Source organism: Salmo salar, chromosome 09 (assembly GCF_965601325.2).
Source record: "Salmo salar chromosome 09, fSalSal1, whole genome shotgun sequence".
Classification (NCBI taxonomy): Eukaryota; Metazoa; Chordata; class Actinopteri; order Salmoniformes; family Salmonidae; genus Salmo; species Salmo salar.
Window position 1 is genome coordinate 131,223,189 of NC_138299.1, and position 22,339 is coordinate 131,245,527.

The 22,339-nt window shown below is 43.4% G+C and overlaps 1 protein-coding gene across 2 annotated transcripts in view; it reads right to left on the bottom strand.

Moving 5' to 3' along the window:
• The window catches only part of LOC106612894 (neurobeachin), a 305,164-nt gene that overhangs the window by 117,429 nt on the left and 165,396 nt on the right, over nt 1–22,339 (bottom strand). For both annotated transcript variants that reach the window (XM_045724516.2, XM_045724515.2), the window contains exon 41: nt 5,514–5,660. In XM_045724516.2, coding sequence (XP_045580472.1) covers nt 5,514–5,660 — 147 coding nt within the window. The remainder of the gene's footprint in view (nt 1–5,513; nt 5,661–22,339) is intronic.

Genomic DNA, 22,339 nt, shown 5'->3' on the forward strand with positions numbered 1-22,339 from the left:
TAATGTCTATTCAGTGTAAGAGCTGTTTGAAAAGACCGCCTGAACCTTCAGCCTATTTTGGTGGGATGGAGTTTTGGCCTGCCTGGTGACATATCCAAGTGGTAAATTTGGGTGCGTTTGTAAATTCGCTCTGGCTATCTACTCCGATTTCAGAGTACTCTCGTCTGAGTGTGCCAGAGCGCAGAATAACTGACGAATATACGAACGCTCAGCACCCATTGAATATGGCCGGTGTCAGTAAACCTCGCCAAAAAAGCATAATTAAATTGTTGCCAGCAGCACAGTTACAGTCACCAACGCTCTGGATAACATGAAAACTGCCTAACCAGCTCTGCTAGGATGAGAAAAATGGTCAGAGTGGGGTGTTCTCTCATTTATGTCTGAAAGTAGCTAGCAAGCTAGCTAACTTATTTTTCTTGAATTTTTTTACCCCTTTTTCTACCCCAATTTCATGGTATCCAATTGGTAGAAGTTACAGTCTTGTCCCATCGCTGCAACTCCCGTACAGACTTGGGAGAGGCAAAGGTCGAGAGCCGTGCATCCTCCGAAACACAACCCAGCCAAGCCGCAATGCTTCTTGACACAATGCCCACTTAACCCGGAAGCCAGCCGCACCAATGTGTCTGAAGAAACACCGTACACCTGGCGACCGTGTCAGCGTGCACTTGAGACCGACCTGCCACAGGAGTAGCTAGTGCGTGATGGGACAAGAACATCCCTGCCGGCCAAACCCTCCCCTAACCCGGATGTCGCCGCACCATGGGTCTCCCGGTCGCGGCTGGCTGCGACAGAGCCTGGACTCGAACCCAGGATCTCTAGTGGCACAGCTAGCACTGTGATGCAGTTCTTTAGACCACTGCGCCACTCGGGAGGCCAAGCTAGCTAACTTTAACCAGTTAGCTTGACTGCCGTGGTGAGGCCAGAATGCTCCAATCAACCCTTCTCCTCGGCCAGAGCATGCAGTGTGTGCTGTGAATGCTCCGAGAGTGAAAAGCTCTGAATTTACAAACGGACAATCTAACAACGCTCTGAATTTACAAATGCCCAGAGTGCACTCTAAACACTCTCTGGCACCTCAGAGTGAATTTACGAACGCACCCTTAGTTAATAGACCCATAAGAAAGAGCGTTCCAAACCTTTCTGCCAATAATAGCTAGTTTTACAATTTCCCTTTCCCACTCAGACCACTCAAAGACAGTCCTAGCAAAATTCTTGCTTGAGAAATTGCTCTTTGCCAAGAAGATCTTTTTGTTTCTTTTTGACCATATTAATTGACGACAGTAAGGTACTTGTTACCCAGAAATGATTTTATATTGAGATAAAAACATCTGCATTGCACCTTTAAAGGGCAGTGCATTTAAAAATGTTATTTACCTGTTTTTTGAAAGACATTTCCACACTATGAAGTCTAAATAGCACTCTGAAATTGTGAAAATGATGATAACGCCCTTTTTGTGTAAGAAAATACCTGGAATTCAGCCTGTTCAGGTGGGATAGAACTTTTGGGCCACATCATGATGTCACAATGTGAACTGATTATAATTGACCGATGACTGTTCATCTGGGTAAGGAGGTGGGCTCTAGACCATTCTATCCGCTCATCAGGGCAGTGTATGTAAATATCTTAAAATTTGTTTTCTAACACCCATACGCGTTTTGGAGTTATTTTCATTAAATAAACACAGAGTCATTTATTACACATACAGTGATGATTGAATAATTTTTTTTACACAGACGGCATTGGTGCTATAAGGACAATACCGCCCACAGCCACTACTTAAAAACCTTGTTCGTACCTCTTAAGATTCATGACAGAAGCCAGTCATTGCATGTCTCTAAAGCTACACTCACTTACATGGCAACATTATAGATCAATAGTCTACCATTATAATTCACTGTGTCAGAATGCCAACATACCAGTAAACCATTATCTTTTAAAAGAAACAGCTACAGTATATCATGCTTTCTTTATTATTTTCTCAAATGTCTTAGGAATAATTTTTCTCCTCAGAAAAAAACAGTTTCTTAGAAGGTCTGTGAGCATGACAGAGGAGGCACAGCAACCAGATTCTCCCTCAGTCCATTTGCTGCTTTATAATCCTTGTGATTGTAACATAGTAAACGTTTCAGGAATTTATGATGGCTGCCAGGATCCACTATAGTATTCCAGTAAAATGCTTGCATCAGGCATAAAATTACCACAGCGCTTGCTGCTCTTATTTCAGGGACCAGTTGTTTGCAGCATTCAGGCAGTGTATCGGACCGTTGAACAGCTCCTCTTGATCTATATTCACAATCAGACTGAACTCTGGATAACTCTCCCCTGTGAGGCCAAGGCAAGTATACCTAAAGCAGCAGAAAGCATAGTTCTGACTGGAGAGTTCGGCCCACAAAGCTGGAGCCTGGTGCCATATGACCAGGAGGTGGGTTGGAGAACATTGAGAACACTGTGTTAAAAGTAGAACATTATTAGAACACTACGAGAACACTACCAGAAAGGGAAGGGGATACCTAGTCAGTTGCACAACTGAATGCATTCAACAAAAATGTGTCTTCCGCATTTAACCCAACCCCTCTGAATCAGAAAGGTGCGTGGGGCTATGTTAAACGACGTCCACATTATTGGCACTCAGAGAGCTACCTACCGCCCCTATGAGAACACAATGAAAACACTAGAACACTATATAGGGAACTAGAACCTGCTGCAACTTGGCTATTCACACTGACATGCTGCCAATGCAGCCCAAGTCCATAGATACCACAGTTCCAATAACAATACTTACCTAGCGAGACTGAAATGTGCGCTACTGAAAATTAGGAAGGAGTCCTTAAATGTTTTGTACACTCAAGAGAGCACCGGATACAAGCCATGCAAACTCAGTTGTTCACTGGAGGGAAACGAAGGAGGTGAGAAAGGGAACAGCTGGAAAGCCAGGGACCTGGAAGACATACGCAGCTTTTTCTCCCAAGGTTCTGACTTAGGACGTAAAATCACTTTGGAGTCAGCAGGAGTGAACTCCAAACAGCTAGGGTGTACTGAGAGCGCGTGGAGATCCAAAACACGCTTGGCCGACACCAAAGCCATGAGCAGGGCAGTCTCGTAGGAAAGGACCTTCACAGACTCCAATGGTTCAAACGGCGACTCACACAGAGCATCCAGGACCAATGCCAGGTCCCAGGTTGTTGCCATAGGTTTAGACACTGGTCTGAGCCGACGCACGCCTTGAAACCGCACCACCAGAGAGTGAGACCCCGGGTAGAGCCGTCAATCCCTACATGACACGCCGGGATGGCTGCCATATAAACCTTCAATGTGGAGAAAGAAAGGCCCTGCCCCAAAAGCTCTTGCAAGTAGATCAAAATGTCCACCAAAGAGCATATTAAAGGAGAAACTCCTTTAACCTAACACCAACCTGCAAACGCAACCTACTTATATGTATACAACCCTCTTGTAGAGGGCATATGCACCGACTCTATAGTCTTTATCACGTTCAAGGGTAAATCCCTAGCCGTCAAATTCAACCTTTCAGGGGCCAAACCCATAGATCCCATACATGCGGATGTGGGTGCCAAACTCTCTGGGCCAGCGGGGAGCCACCAGAATCAACAACAGACCCTCCTGATGGACCCTCTCCACGGTGGCCTGAATCAGGTCCACCGGAGGAAAAGCATAGAGCAGGGTTTGAGGCCAACTGAATGCGCTGTGCCGGAGTCAAACAACTTTCCTTGTGATACACTATGAACTCCAGAGACTGAATATGGGAAACGTAGCAGTGTGGAACTCCACCTGTACCCTCAACTCCGCTATGACCATCCAATCATCCAGATAGGCCAATAATCGGATCCCTTGGCAACTCACCGGTGCCAAAGCCGCCTCCACCACCATAGAAAAAGCTCTGGGGCAATGGGGAGAGCCCGAAAGGCAGGACCAGAAACTTGTAGGCCACACCCTCAAAATGAAAACTCTGAAACGTTCTGTGGAGAGGATGTATAGCCACATGAACATACGCATCCTTTAGATCTATGGATGTGAACCACTGCAATAGCCGGTGAAGTGTAAGCATTTCAAACAAGCAAAACTTGAGATGCTTGTTTAAAACATAAGTCCTGCTTGGGCCCCCCATACAATAAGGTATGCGCGCACTATGGAAAAAAGTGTCTGCTTAATGAATATATTATTATTATATTACACGTTTCACTGTAGCTATGGCAGCGGTATGAAGCTCTCTTGCCTGCCTGGCACGGTTCAGGTAAAACCTCCAAGCCTCCAAGTTAAAATGAAGTTTAAATGTCATTATTTAAGCATGCAATTTATTTTCTGGACATTCAGACATCATGTCATGGAACAGCTCTTATTAACCCTTTTCCTATATAGTGCACACTTTTGACCAGATCGCTACGGGCCCTGGTTGACCAGATCGCTACGGGCCCTGGTTGACCAGATCACTATGGCCCTGGTTGACCAGATCACTACGACCCTGGTTGACCAGATCACTACGGGCCCTGATTGACCAGATCACTACGAGCCCTGGTTGACCAGATCACCACAGGCCCTGGTTGACCAGATCACCATGGGCCCTGGTTGACCAGATCACTACGAGCCCTGATTGACCAGATCACTACGAGCCCTGGTTGACCAGATCACCACAGGCCCTGGTTGACCAGATCACCACGGGCCCTGGTTGACCAGATCACCACGGGCCCTGGTTGACCAGATCACCACGGGCCCTGGTTGACCAGATCACCACGGGCCCTGGTTGACCAGATCACCACGGGCCCTGGTTGACCAGATCACTACGGGTCCTGTTTAAAAGTATTACACTATCAAAAGGAATAGGGTGCAGTCCATGACTCAATGTTCTAATGAAAATAAAATGTCTAGATATCAAACAACCAACTCATGTGTTTTAATAACTAATTCTGATTTGTTTATTTCCATATTTATTTCCACTGAGGAGGTTGATTCAAGTGATTTTTATTCATTATTTTGTTTTCATAGTTTCTCTGTCCGTTATAAATCAGTAAGATCAGTGTTAATGTGGGTTAAAAGTTCAGTTTGTCAGGTTAGGTAATGTTAGTTTAGTTACTGATTTCCTAGGCCATTTGGAAGGTGGTGACATATCATGCGTTCCAAATGGCACCGTATTTCACTACTTTTGACGAAAGCACTATGTGCCCTAGTCAAAAGTAGTGCACTAACTAGAGAATAGGGTGCCATTTCAAATGCAGCCATGTTCAGATTGATCATCCTTCCGGAATCAATATAGTTTTACTTGGACTGAGATGACGGACTGACCTCTGGAGACAAACAGGCGAGGAAGGAACGGCGCTAGAGGACCAAAACAACACAGAATAGAACCGACCGGTGTGTTTCACACATACACAACCACACAGGAACTACACTTTCACCTGAACACCTTGGAAACACTGTCCAGATTCACTTACACTGCCAAAGACATAAACCATAACCCAAACAGAGGACAAATATGTGCGTCTGTGTTTGTGTATCTCACCAGCCAGGTTGTCCATCTCCTTCTCCTGCAGCAGACTGGCAGTGTCGTCGTCTCCATCCAACATCAGGTCCGTCTCTGGGCTCTGATTGGCTACTGCCTGGCTGCGGAACCCCTTCTTCGATTTGACCAACTCGTCCTCCTCGCTGCCTGGAGGGGGAGGGGAGGGGGGAACAGAAAGACAGAACAGTAGGAACAGTCAGTCAGAGAACAGTTAGAACAGGGGGTAGCGAAAGAGGAATAGTCAGAAAAATCTGACAACATTCAGAACAGTCAGGGAACAGGCTGACAGCTGTCAGATAACAGTCAGAAAACAGTCAGAAAACAGAAAGAACAGTCAGACAATAGCCAGAACAGTCAGGGAACAGCCCGAGAGCAGTCAGAGAACAGGCAGAATGGTCAGGGTACAGCCCGACAGCAGTCAGAGAACAGTCAGACAACAGCCCAACAACAGTCAGACAACAGCCCGACAGAAGTCAGAGAAATAGTCAGAACAGTCAGACAACAGTCAGAAAACAGTCAGAAGAGTCAGACAACAGCCCGACAGCAGTCAGAGAACAGTCAGAAAACAGAAAACAGCCAGGCAACCATCAGACAACAGTCAGACAACAGTTAGACAATAGTCAGACAGAACAGTCACACAATCAGAGAAAGTCAGACAGAACAGCCAGGAAACTGTCAGACAGCTAAACACCTCTCCCCTGAACCCCAAAGAGCAGATTCATATCAGTGTAGAAAGATAAGGAGATTATAAATGCTTTCAAGTGTCACATCAGTGGAGCCAAATGGGAATCTGGTTTTGATAGATTCATAAAACGCATACCATAACATCTGGCGAGCTTCGGAAGTCTGGATTAACCACAGTACCCACAATCTCTACATGAAACGTCCAATGATGACTGACTTGGAGTAAAGAGCGGTGTATTGTAATATTTCATAACTATTGACGTCAGAACCCACAGGAAACATATTAATACATTTAATACATTTCCAGCATCTAAACTGATAGGCTGTTTCAACATTTGTTATCAGACAAGGTAAACTATGAAACACTTTTGTCTTTAGAAAGCGGCAAAAGAGTGGTGAGGATATGTCTTCAGCTCAGAGTCTTAAAGGGACTCTATCTATTGGCTGCTCAGACAGAACCACACGGATCAGACAGATCAATTAAGAGGCTAATAACACCACCACATTTCATCATAAAGGCAAACTGGAACAGAAGTCGAGTGGAACAGGAACATCACTCTACAGCCTGTGTACCACCTTACAGTAAACCAACACCATATAGTAAGTACAGACTATACAGTACATCCACACCATACAGACTATACAGTACATCCACACCATACAGAATGTACAGACTACAGTACATGCACACCATACAGTACAGACAGACTACAGTACATCCACACCATACAGTATGTACAGACTACAGTACATCCACACCATACAGTATGTACAGACTATACAGTACATCCACACCATACAGTACGTACAGACTACAGTACATCCACACCATACAGTACATACAGTACATCCACACCATACAGTACATACAGACTACAGTACATCCACACCATACAGACTATACAGTACATCCACACCATACAGTACATACAGACTATACAGTACATCCACACCATACAGACTATACAGTACATCCACACCATACAGTACATACAGACTACAGTACATCCACACCATACAGACTATACAGTACATCCACACCATACAGACTATACAGTACATCCACACCATACAGTACGTATAGACTACAGTACATCCACACCATACAGACTATACAGTACATCCACACCATACAGACTATACAGTACATCCACACCATACAGTACGTATAGACTACAGTACATCCACACCATACAGTACGTATAGACTACAGTACATCCACACCATACAGTACGTATAGACTACAGTGCATCCACACCATACAGACTATACAGTACATACAGACTATACAGTACATCCACACCATACAGACTATACAGTACATCCACACCATACAGTACATACAGACTATACAGTACATCCACACCATACAGTATGTACAGACTACAGTACATCCACACCATACAGACTGTACAGTACATCCACACCATACCGAATACAGTACATCCACACTATATAGGATGTACAGACTACAGTACATCCACACCATACAGACTATACAGTACATCCACACCATACAGTACGTACAGACTACAGTACATCCACACCATACAGTACATATAGACTACAGTACATCCACACCATACAGACTATACAGTACATACAGACTATACAGTACACCCACACCATACAGACTATACAGTACATCCACACCATACAGTACATACAGACTACAGTACATCCACACCATACAGACTACAGAACATCCACACCATACAGACTATACAGTACATCCACACCATACAGTACGTGTAGACTACAGTACATCCACACCATACAGACTATACAGTACATACAGACTATACAGTACATCCACACCATACAGACTATACAGTACATCCACACCATACAGACTATACAGTACATCCACACCATACAGACTATACAGTACATCCACACCATACAGTACGTATAGACTACAGTACATACAGACCACACAGTACATCCACACCATACAGTACATACAGACTACAGTACATCCACACCATACAGACTATACAGTACATCCACACCATACAGTACATACAGACTATACAGTACATCCACACCATACAGACTATACAGTACATCCACACCATACAGTACGTATAGACTACAGTACATCCACACCATACAGACTATACAGTACATCCACACCATACAGACTATACAGTACATCCACACCATACAGTACGTATAGACTACAGTACATCCACACCATACAGTACGTATAGACTACAGTACATCCACACCATACAGTACGTATAGACTACAGTGCATCCACACCATACAGACTATACAGTACATACAGACTATACAGTACATCCACACCATACAGACTATACAGTACATCCACACCATACAGTACAGACAGACTATACAGTACATCCACACCATACAGTATGTACAGACTACAGTACATCCACACCATACAGACTATACAGTACATCCACACCATACCGACTACAGTACATCCACACTATATAGGATGTACAGACTACAGTACATCCACACCATACAGACTATACAGTACATCCACACCATACAGTACGTACAGACTACAGTACATCCACACCATACAGTACATATAGACTACAGTACATCCACACCATACAGTACATATAGACTACAGTACATCCACACCATACAGTACATACAGACTACAGTACATCCACACCATACAGACTATACAGTACATACAGACTATACAGTACACCCACACCATACAGACTATACAGTACACCCACACCATACAGTACATACAGACTATACAGTACATCCACACCATACAGTACATACAGACTACAGTACATCCACACCATACAGTACATACAGACTACAGTACATCCACACCATACAGACTACAGAACATCCACACCATAGAGACTATACAGTACATCCACACCATACAGTACGTGTAGACTACAGTACATCCACACCATACAGACTATACAGTACATACAGACTATACAGTACATCCACACCATACAGACTATACAGTACATCCACACCATACAGACTATACAGTACATCCACACCATACAGTACGTATAGACTACAGTACATACAGACCATACAGTACATCCACACCATACAGTACATACAGACTACAGTACATCCACACCATACAGACTATACAGTACATCCACACCATACAGTACATATAGACTATACAGTACATCCACACCATACAGACTATACAGTACATCCACACCATACAGTACATACAGACTATACAGTACATACAGACTATACAGTACATCCACACCATACAGACTATACAGTACATCCACACCATACAGTACATACAGACTATACAGTACATCCACACCATACAGACTATACAGTACATCCACACCATACAGTACATACAGACTACAGTACATCCACACCATACAGACTATACAGTACAGCCACACCATACAGTACATACAGACTATACAGTACATCCACACCATACAGACTATACAGTACATCCACACCATACAGTACATACAGACTATACAGTACATACAGACTATACAGTACATCCACACCATACAGTACATACAGACTATACAGTACATCCACACCATACAGACTATACAGTACATCCACACCATACAGTACATACAGACTACAGTACATCCACACCATACATACTATACAGTACAGCCACACCATACAGTACATACAGACTATACAGTACATCCACACCATACAGACTATACAGTACATCCACACCATACAGTACATACAGACTACAGTACATCCACACCATACAGACTATACAGTACATCCACACCATACAGTATGTATAGACTACAGTACATCCACACCATACAGACTATACAGTACATCCACACCATACAGACTATACAGTACATCCACACCATACAGTACGTATAGACTACAGTACATCCACACCATACAGTACGTATAGACTACAGTACATCCACACCATACAGTACGTATAGACTACAGTACATCCACACCATACAGTACATACAGACTATACAGTACATCCACACCATACAGACTATACAGTACATACAGACTATACAGTACATCCACACCATACAGACTATACAGTACATCCACACCATACAGTACATACAGACTATACAGTACATCCACACCATACAGTATGTACAGACTACAGTACATCCACACCATACAGTACATACAGACTATACAGTACATCCACACCATACAGACTATACAGTACATCCACACCATACCGACTACAGTACATCCACACTATATAGGATGTACAGACTACAGTACATCCACACCATACAGACTATACAGTACATCCACACCATACCGACTACAGTACATCCACACTATATAGGATGTACAGACTACAGTACATCCACACCATACAGACTATACAGTACATCCACACCATACAGTACGTACAGACTACAGTACATCCACACCATACAGTACATATAGACTACAGTACATCCACACCATACAGTACGTACAGACTACAGTACATCCACACCATACATCGAATGCATTAAGCTGCCTTAATGAAGTTGTCAGACCCATCCCCAGCCCAACCCCAACCCAACCCTAGCTCCATCCCAACCCCATCCCATCCCAACCCCAACCCAACCCCATCCCATCCCCATCCCATCCCATCCCAACCCCATCCCAACCCCATCCCAACCCTAGCTCCAGCCCAACCCCAACCCAACCCCAGGACACACCAGCTCAACCCATCCACACCCCAACCCCATCCCCAGCACACGCCTGCCATACATGACTGCACAGAGATGCCTGTGAGGATTTCTCTTCTATCAGGTCACACAATATCTGTGAGAAACTGGAGATGGAACTCACTGTGTGTAAGAAAACCAGCAGAACATGTCTGGAGAAATGGGAGGTGTCTAAAGCTTGTCTGCCATGTTTTCTCTCAGCGTGGCTCTCAGTACCCCTGGCGCTCCCAGAAGAAACAAGCACCTTGTCTTGAAGAGGTCTCCTGCAACTGTTGTCAGCACGACTACTGTGAAAAAAGCAACTTCCTGCTCTGTCTCTTGTCTGGAGAGCTTTCATCAGACACATGGAAGAAGTCAGAGTGTTTCGGAAGTAGAATTCTGTGTAGTGTTAAAGAAACGCCAGAGCCATCTAGCAGCCAGCCAGCCAGCAGCCGTCTAGCATCAAAGAGACGAGTGAAACTTAAAACTGCAATTCAGTAAAGCGTCATTGCCCTCCATTGGGTCAACGAGGGGAAGCTGAGCAGAGGAGCTGAGTCTTTGATTGGCATGATTGAGCAGAGGACCTGAGTGGGAACTAGACTAAACAAACCATGCTGATTTCTACAGGCACGCCACCAACATGAATAAGAGGGAGACTGAGAGAGAGAGAGAGACTGAGAGAGAGAGCGAGACTGAAAGCAGGAGCTCCTGAGCAAAAAGATAGAGTTAGAGTTGATTAAATGTAGTTAAACGTGAATGTTTTCTCAAGGACTTATACAGGATACTAACCTCAACATCAAAACCTTCAATCCAAACACAATTCAACACCTAAAACCTTGATTTTGGACAAAATTACTTGAATGGACTATTACTACCAAGGAATATCAAGAAAAAACTTCTAACAAACCAAAACCTGCAGAAGAAACACAGCGGAACCTGGAAATACCATCCAACACAAAACTGAATGAGTAATATATGCTACTTCTGAAGCCAAAAAGTAAAAGACAATAATCTCTAGGTACTTTTGTTATATAAAGCTTCATAAATAAGAGTACTAAGCTACCAAGCTGCTAGGAAAGAAACTGACCTGATCAATTAGTGCTGAAGTGTGAAGTGAGAGGTATGAAAACTCTTGAGCCTAACAATGGCAGGAGAGTTCCACAGCCCCTCCTCCCCAACCCAAATGTAGAGGCCTTGAAGCCCCCACGGCTTATCCCTGTCCAGAGGTTATTACAATACAGTACCCAATGGATATCAAAAATAACACTACACAGAATAAGTACAACAAACTCCTCAAGGACAATCCAAAGACACTATTTGCTGACTGCTACAAAGAGGGGAAGGTAAGCAACTTAATTTTCCACATAGACCATCCCCTGGCATGGCGCAATGCTATAAGAGCACACTACCCCTATGTCAAGAGAGAGGGTATTGTCCTAGGGTGGAAACTTAGAATGATAGACATTGAGGAAATTGAAACAACCTCTGTCAACATGTACAGTTTCATGCAGTTTCAGCAGGACTTTTAGGGGTTCAAAGAGTGAGGGAGTGAAAAAGCTTCTTCCACTTTCCCCAACGCACAATTGGTTATCTCCACCCTGCTACCACAAAAATACTTTCACCCTGCCAGTGGGTGTATGCAAGCTTTTCCCAGGACTGTGCCTCAAAACCTACTGTCTACCTGGCCCATCATTCCACCCTGGACTTGAACAGCCTTTACGACCAGGTCCACCTCGAAAAGGGAGCAATCCCAACTTTTGCCAGGACCCAGCACCACACACAGCAGCAACAGAGCAATGGACACCCCGCCCAGACCAGCGAGACACCCTCCTAGACCTGCAAGACCCCCTCCTGAAGGACCTGCACCGAGAGAACCCACTCCAAGAGGACCTACACCCAGACCACAGCATCACCAGCCACACCCCACCCAGCTAAGACCACCCCAGCAAACCCTGGCGACACTCTATATAGCACCCCCCCATATCAGACCTATGCCCCTTCTCCCCACCCCATGCCCCCCTCCCTTGTGGCAATGACCTCAACATGACAGCAGGACATATGCTCAGGCATTGAGCAGAGCAACCGGCCCAACCCCCACTATTACACCCACCCAAGCCCCATCCTGTGACCTAAGAGGTATGTATCAGATGCTCAACATGCTCTGCTCACACCTACTGTAATGTTCTGGGCCTAAACCAAACAAAAACGACACTAGAAACTATGGAATACAAAGCTTTTACTATCTCATCCTGGAATATACAAGGTCTGAAGTCATTTTGGCCTAAAGAGTAGGAACCTAGACTTCAAAGAAATTGGAAATACAGACATTTTCATCCTACAAGAAACATGGTATAAAGGACACGGAACCCATTGGTTGCCCTCTAGGCTACAGAGAGCTGGTAGTCCCATCCACCAAACTACCAGGTGTGAAACAGAGAAGAGACTCAGGGGGTATGCTAATTCGGTATAGAGCAGACCTAACCCACTATTAAATTAGTCAAAACAGGAACATTTTACATCTGGCTAGAAATTAATAAATAAATGATCTCAACAGAGAAAAATGTCCTCATGTGTGCTACCTATATCCCCCCAATAGAATCCCCATACTTTAACGATGACAGCTTCTCCATCATAGGGTGGGAGATCAACAATTTCCAGGCCCAGGAACATGTACTAGTCTGTGGGGATGTAAATGCCAAAACTGGACAAGAACCTTACACCCTCAGCACACAGGGGGACAAACACCTACCTGGAGGTGACAGCATTCCCTCCCCCATATGCCCCCCTAGACACAACTACGACAACATAACCAACAAAAATGGGTCACAACTCCTGCAGCTCTGTCGGATGCTCGGTATGTATATAGTCAATGGTAGGCTTCGAGGGGACTCCTATGGTAGGTACACATATAGCTCATCTCTTGGCAGTAGTACTGTAGACATCTTTATCACTGACCTCAACCCAGAGTCTCTTAGAGCGTTCAGTCAGCCCACTGACACCCCTATCAGATCACAGCAAAATCACACTCTACTTGAACAGAGCTTTGCTCAATCATGAGCCATCAAAGCCAAAGGAACTGAATAATATTAAGAAACGCTATAGTTGGAAGGAAAGTAGTGTGGAAACAAATTCAATCCCTTCTAGACAATTTCCTGGACAAAATGTTTCACTGCAATAGTGAAGGTGTAAACTTGGCAGTAAAAAACCTAAACAGTATATTTGACCTCTAAGCTTCCCTATCAAATCTACAAATTTCAAGCAGACAACCTAAGAAAATTAACAACAATAACAAATGGTTTGATGAAGAATACAAAAACCTAAGAAAAAACTGAGACACCTATCCAACCAAAAACATAGAGACCCAGAAAACCTGAGCCTACGCCTTCCCTATGGTGAATCACTAAAACAATACAGCAATACACTATGGAAAAAGAAGGAACAGCACGTCAGAAATCAGCTCATTGCAATTGAAGAATCCATAGAATTTAACCACTTCTGGGAAAATTGGAAAACTCTAAACAAACAATAACACGAAGAGATATCTATCCAAAACAGAGATGTATGGATAAACCACTTCTCCAATCGTTTTGGCTCAATAACAAAGAACAAACAGCAAAAACATCTACATGATCAAATACAAATCTTAGTCAACTATTAAAGACTACCAGAACCCACTGGATTCTCCAATTACATCTGCCACGCTGATCCTCAACACTGGAGCCCCCCAGGGGTGCGTGCTCAGTTCCCCCCTGTACTCCCTGTTCACCCACGACTGCATGGCCAGGCACGACTCCAACACCATCATTAAGTTTGCAGACGACACAACAGTGGTAGGCCTGATCACCGACAACGACGAGACTGCCTATAGGGAGGAGGTCAGAGACCTTGCTGGGTGGTGCCAGAATAACAACGTAACCAAGAATAAGGAGATGATTGTGGACTACAGGAAAAGGAGGACCGAGTACGCCCCCATTGTCATCGACGGGGCTGTAGTGGAGCAGGTTGAGCGCTTCAAGTTCCTTGGTGTCCACATCACCAACAAACTAGAATGGTCCAAACACACCAAGACAGTCGTGAAGAGGGGACGACAAAGCCTATTTCCCCTCAGGAAACTAAAAAGATTTGGCATAGGTCCTGAGATCCTCAAAAGGTTCTACAGCTGCAACATCAAGAGCATCCTGACTGGTTGCATCACTGCTGGTATGGCAATTGCTCGGCCTCCGACCGCAAGTCACTACAGAGGGTAGTGATTACAGCCCAGTACATCACTGGGGCTAAGCTGCATGCCATCCAGGACCTCTACACCAGGCGGTGTCAGAGGAAGGCCCTAAAAATTGTCTACGACCCCAGCCACCCCAGTCATAGACTATTCTCTCTACTACCGCATGGCAAGCAGTACCGGAGTGCCAAGTCTAGGACAAAAAGTCTTCTCAACAGTTTTTACCCCCAAGTCATAAGACTCCTGAACAGGTAATCTAATGGCTACTCAGACTATTTGCATTGTGTGCCCCCCCACCCCTCTTTTACACTGCTGCTACTCTCTGTTTATCATATATGCACAGTCACTTTAACTATACATTCATGTATATATGTACATACTACCTCAATTGGCCCGACCAACCAGTGCTCCCGCACATTGGCTAACCGGGCTATCTGCATTGTGTCCCGCCACCCACCACCCGCCAACCCCTCTTCACGCTACTGCTACTCTCTGTTCATCATATATGCATAGTCACTTTAACCACATCTACATGTACACACTACCTCAATCAGCCTGACTAACCGGTGTATGTATGTAGCCTCGCTACTTTTATAGCCTCGCTACTGTATATAGCCTCACTACTGTTTTTCAGTCTTTTTACTGTTGTTTTTATTTCTTTACTTACGTATTGTTCACCTAATAGCTCTTTTGCACTATTGGTTAGAGCCTGTAAGTACTACACCTGTTGTATTCGGCGCAGGTGACAAATAAACTTTGATTCGATTTGATTTGATTTTACATTGAATGAACTACAGGACAAAATACAAAACCTCCAACCCAAAAAGGCCTGTGGTGTTGATGGTATCCTAAATGAAATGATAAAATATACAGACCACAAATTCCAATTGGCTATACTTAAACTCTTCAACATCATCCTCAGCTCTAGCATATTCCCCAAAACTTGGAACCAAGGACTGATCACCCCAATCCACAAAAGTGGAGACATATTTGACCCCAATAACTACCATGGGATATGCATCAACAGCAACCTTAGGAAAATCCTCTGCATTATCATTAACAGCAGACTCGTGCATTTCCTCAGCGAAAACAATGTACTAAGCAAATGTCAAATTGGCTTTTTACCAAATTACCATACGACATACCACGTATTCACCCTACACACACTAATTGACAAACAAACAAACTAAAACAGAGGCAAAGTCTTCTCCTGCTTTGTTGATTTCAAAAAAGCTTTTGACTCAATTTGGCATGAGGGCCTGCTATACAAATTGATGGAAAGTGGTGTTGGGGGAAAAACATACAACATTATAAAATCCATGTACACAAACAACAAGTGTGCGGTTAAAAATGTTTTAAAAAATACACATTTCTTTCCAGAGGCCTGGGGGGTGAGACAGGGATGCAGCTTCAGCCCCACCCTCTTCAACATACAGTTGAAGTCGGAGGTTTACATGCACCTTAGCCAAATACATTTAAACTCAGTTTTTCACAATTCCTGACATTTAATCCTAGTAAAAATTCCATGTCTTAGGTCAGTTAGGATCCCCACTTTATTTTAAGAATGTGAAATGTCAGAATATTAGTAGAGAGAATGATTTATTTCAGCTTTTATTTCTTTCATCACATTCCCAGTGGGTCAGAAGTTTACATACACTCAATTAGTATTTAGTAGCATTGCCTTTAAATTGTTTAACTTGGGTCAAACGTTTTGGGTAGCCTTCCACAAGCATCCCACAATAACTTGGGTGAATTTTGGCCCATTCCTCCTGACAGAGCTGCTGTAACTAAGTCAGGTTTGTAGGCCTCCTTGCTCGCACACGCCTTTTCAGTTCTGCCCACAAATTTTCTATAGGAGTGAGGTCAGGGCTTTGTGATAGCCACTCCAATACCTTGACTTTGTTGTCCTTAAGTCATTTTTCCACAACTTTGGAAGTATGCTTGGGGTCATTGTCCATTTGGAAGACCCATTTGCATCCAAGCTTTAACTTCCTGACTGATGTCTTGAGATGTTGCTTCAATATATCCACATAATTTTCCATCCTCATGATGCCATCTATTTTGTGAAGTACACCAGTCCCTACTGTAGCAAAGCACCCCCACAACATGATGCTGCCACCCCCGTGCTCACAGTTGGGATGGTGTTCTTCAGCTTGCAAGCCTCCCCCAATTTCCTCCAAACATAACGATTGTCATTATGGCCAAACAGTTTATTTTTGTTTAATCAGACCAGAGGACATTTCTCCAAAAAGTACGATCTTTGTCCCCATGTGCAGTTGCAAATGGTAGTCTGTTTGTTTATGGCGGTTTTGGAGCAGTGGCTTCTTCCTTGCTGAGCGGCGTTTCAGGTTATGTCGATATAGGACTCTTTCTACTGTGGATATAGATACTTTTGTACCTGTTTCCTCCAGCATCTTCACAAGGTCCTTTGTTGTTGTTCTGGGATTGATTTGCACTTTTTGTATAAAAGTGCTTTAATCTCTAGGAGACAGAATGCGTCTCCTTCCTGAGCGGTATGATGGCTGCGTGGTCCCATGGTGTTTATACTTGTGTACTATTTTTTGTACAGATGTACGTGGTACCTTCAGGCGTTTGGAATTGCTCCCAAGGATGAACCAGACTTGTCTACACATTTTTTTCTCAGGTCTTGGCTGATTTCTTTTGATTTTCCCATGTTGTCAAGCAAAGAGGCACGGAGTTTGAAGGTAGGCCTTGAAATACATCCACAGGTACACCTACAATTTACTCAAATGATGTCAATTAGCCTATCAGAAGCTTCTAAAGCCATGACATAATTTTGGGGAATTTCCAAGCTGTTTAAAGGCACAGTCAACTTAGTGTATGTAAACTTCTGACCTACTGGAATTGTGATATAGTGAGTTATAAGTGAAATAATCTGTCTGTAAACAATTGTTGGAAAAATTACTTATGTCATACACAAAGTAGATGTCCTAACCAACTTGCCAAAACTATAGTTTGTTAACAAGAAATTTGTGGATTAGTTGAAAAATGAGTTTTAATGACTCCAACCTAGGAGTATGTAAACGTCCGATTTCAACTGTATATATCAACGAATAGGCGAGGGCACTAGAAAAGTCTGTAGCACCCGGCCTCACCCTACTAGAATCTGAAGTCAAATGTCTACTGTTTGCTGATGATTTGGTGCTTCTGTCCCCAACCAAGAAGGGCCTACAGCAGCACCTAGATTTTCTGCACAGATTCTGTCAGACCTGGGCCTTGACAGTAAATCTCAGTAAGAGAAAAATGTGTTCCAAAAAAGGTCCAGTTCCCAGGACCTCAAATACGAATTCCATCTAGACACCGTTGCCATAGAGCACACAAAAAACTATACATACCGAAACATCAGCGCCACAGGTAACTTCCACAAAACTGTGAACGATCTGAGAGACAAGGTAAGAAGGGCCTTCTATGCCATCAAAAGGAACATAAAATTCGACATACCAATTAGGATCTGACTAAAAATATTTGAATCAGTCATAGAACCCGTTGCCCTTTATGGTTTTGAGGTCTGGGGTCTGCTCGCCAACCAAGAATTCACAAAAAATGGGACAAAAACCAAATTGAGACTCTGCATGCAGAATTCTGCAAAAATATCCTCCGTGTACAACGTAAAAAAAAAAAATAATGAATGTAGAGCAGAATTAGGTCGACACCCACTAATTATCAAAATCCAGAAAAGAGATTTTAAATTCTACAACCACCTAAAAGGAAGCAATCCATAACAAAGCCATCACCTACAGAAAAAAAAACCTGGAGAAGAGCCTCCTAAGCAAGCTGGTCCCGGGGCTCTGTTCACAAACACAAACAGACCCCACAGAGCCCCAGGATAGCAACACAATTAGACCCGACCAAATAATGAGAAAACAAAAAGATAATTACTTGACACATTGGAAAGAATTTATAAAAAAAAACAGAGTAAACTAGAATGCTATTTGGCCCTAAACAGAGAGTACACAGTGGCAGAATACCTGACCACTGTGACTGACCCAAAATTAAGGAAATTGTTGACTATGTACAGACTCAGTGAGCATAGCCTTGCTATTGAGAAAGGCCGTTGATGGCAGACCTGGCTCTCAAGAGAAGACATGCTATGTACACTGCCCACAAAATGAGGTGGAAACTGAGCTGCACTTCTTAACCGCCTGCCAAATGTATGACTATATTAGAGACACAGATTTCCATCAGGATTACACAGAACCACAAAGAATTCGAAAACAAATACAATTTTGATAAACTCCAATATCTATTGGGTGAAATATCACAGCAGCAAGATTTGTGACCTGTTGCCACAAGAAAAGAGCAACCAGTGAAGAACAAACACCATTGTAGAACAAGCACCATTGTAAATACAACCTATATTTATTTTCCCTTTTGTACTTTAACTATTTATGCATCATTACAACACTGCATATAGACATAACATTTGAAATGTCTTTATTCTTTTGGAACTTTTGTAAGTGTAATGTTTACTGTACATTTGTTATTGTTTATTTCACTTTGTTTATTATCTATTTCACTTGCTTTGGCAGTGTTAACATATGTTTCCCATGCCAATAAAGCCCCTTATTAGATTGAAATTTAATTGGGAGAGACAGAGACAGAGAGAGAGACAGAGAAAGAGAGCGACAGAGAAAGTGAAACAGAGAGAGAGAAGGGGAGAGCGAAAGAAAAAGAGTGAGAGGAGAGGACTGAGCAAACTGCTTTGTCCACAACACAATTCAATTATCAAGGGGTAGAATATAGGGTTTTAAATAATCAGAAAGAAAGAAGCAGGACAGGGACAGAGACAATGAGCTGACATGAATGTCCATCTTGTTATGATTGATAGCCACTACACTCGGAGATGTTCTCAAATCAAAGCGGGCGGTGAGATAGACGGCCGTTTGTCAACACTAAAATTTGGCAGCGCTGAGGTGTCATTGCTGCCTCATTAGAAATCTTTTAAATCCTCCACCTTTCCCCTCACAACACACGGAGGAGGAGAAAAGAGATTGGGCCACTTTGTTTCTACCATAATTCATTTCTTTAGTCTGTGACCTAAACAGAACCTCATCCCACAGACCCTAACCCTGAAGCACAGATAGCAGCACTATCACAAACTCTACTTGCATCAGGGTTAACCAATATAGTAGTCCTCCTTCTACACTCCAGTCACCCAAGGCCTTCTGCCTCACTTCCACGACTAATACAGTGACCTTGGAAGACCCACATAATCATATGGCGGAAATTATGGCAAATCATTTGAGATGTAACAGCGTTTTATAGTCAATCCAGAATAAGTAGATTAAACCATTTATCATTGATAGTGTTTTTATATAGGAAGAATGCCAATGACACATCAAATATCTACCATACCCAATTCATGAACAGGTTTATGATTCAGAACCATCAAGAAAAGGCCTACCATAGAGTAGGGTTAAAGCCTACCATAATATGGAGAGAAATATATATATATATATATAGAGAGAGAGGGGGAGAAAGAGAGTAGAGAGAGAGAGAAGAGAGGGAGGGTGAGAGAGCAGGGGGCGAGAGAGAGGAAGGGAGGGGGAGAGAGAGATAAAAAGAGGGAGAGCGAAAGAGAGGGGGAGGGAGAGAGAGAGAGAGAGAGAGAGAGAGAGAGAGGAGGAAGAGAGAGAGCAGAGCTAATATCACCTGTCACTCATTCCCTATCGTCATGCCAACAGGACAGAATGACACATTTTCAACGTTTCCCTCCCAGTTTGAGGGTGACGATAGAAAGTAGATATGGGCTTTCAGCTTTGGTCAAATAAAGTTAACAATCTCAGAGAAAGGAACTATTTTAATGTTCAGTAGTTTTACTGTTCAATGTGGAATAGATAATAGTTGAAATGCTTTTAAAAAGAAGCACAGGCTCCTGAATCAAACTGTGATATAACAGTCTATGTTTTATATATTGGGAGATCTCTGGAGTATTCTGTGGCATGAACCTTTCATTTTTATAGCCTCAGTCAGACTCAGGGAGCATGTGTTTTTCTTGGTCTCCTGCGTCTCATACGCCCCAACCTCTCGCTCCTTAAGGAGAAACTCTATCACATGATGTTTCACTTAACAGCCTACTCTGCTACAGTACATTTCCCAACAGAGGAATAAGGCTGATGGCAAATATACTTTGGAATAATTCACTATATACAACCATAAATAAAATATGAAACCTTAGAATTACAGTGGAGTTTTTTTGGAAGAACACATATTCTACGTAAATTACACGAACTGGATCAAACACAATGGGCAACACTGCTATGCAGGACATGTATATTTACTGCAAAAGAAAAAGTCTGAAAATCTGTCATTTATGTTTTGGAACCCCAAAAGCTTTATGTTGTGTGTTCGTCTGGCACAATAGCGACCTGACCAGAACCATTTTGGAGAGAACTTTTCCTCCTATGCCTCCACGCTACCAACACAGATCCCGCCCAGAACAGTGGAATCGGAGACAGATGCAAAGTTCAAGCGTTTGTTTTGGACGGTAACGGCAATGCAGAATGGGCTTTTTCCTCCTCCTCTCTTGCCTCTTCCCTCTCTCCGGACTCTGTTCCCAGATGAGGGTGTCCCTCTACCCTTAACTCAGCCAGCCTTAACCCATGCCTACCTGTCTCTGTAATGTCTATGCTTTATGAAATGAAAATCCTACAGAGTGATAACAGGGCAGAACGCCACTCTGTCTCCTTGCACTGCTTCATAAACTGCGTTTCATATAGTAGCATTTCCTAATCACATAGTAGTGTTTCCTTAACTCTTCTCTTCCGTTTTCCAGCCTACATCAGTCCCAGATCTCCCCCCCCCACGCCTCACCCCACCCCACCCCACCACTCTCTCTCCACAGAATTCACATTCCACACGATACAAGCTGTCCAGCATCACTGAATCCTGGGCTAGTCTGAACGCTGGGAGACGCTGCTCAGTCGCAAACAGGAAAATATAAGAGACAGAGAGTACTGAGAGAAAGTAGAAACAGAGAGTAGAAAGAGAGTAGAAACACAGACTAGAGACAGAGAGTGGAAAGACAGAGTAGAAACAGAGAGGAGACAGTAGAAACAGAGTAGAAACAGAGAGTACAGACAGAGTAAAGACAGAGTAGAAATAGAGAGTAGAGACAGAGAGTAGAAACAAAGCATAGAGAGAGAGTAGAAACCGAGAAGAAACAGAGTAGAGACAGAGTAGAAAGAGTAGAGACACAGAGTAGACACAGAGAGAGTAGAAACAGAGTAGAGACACAG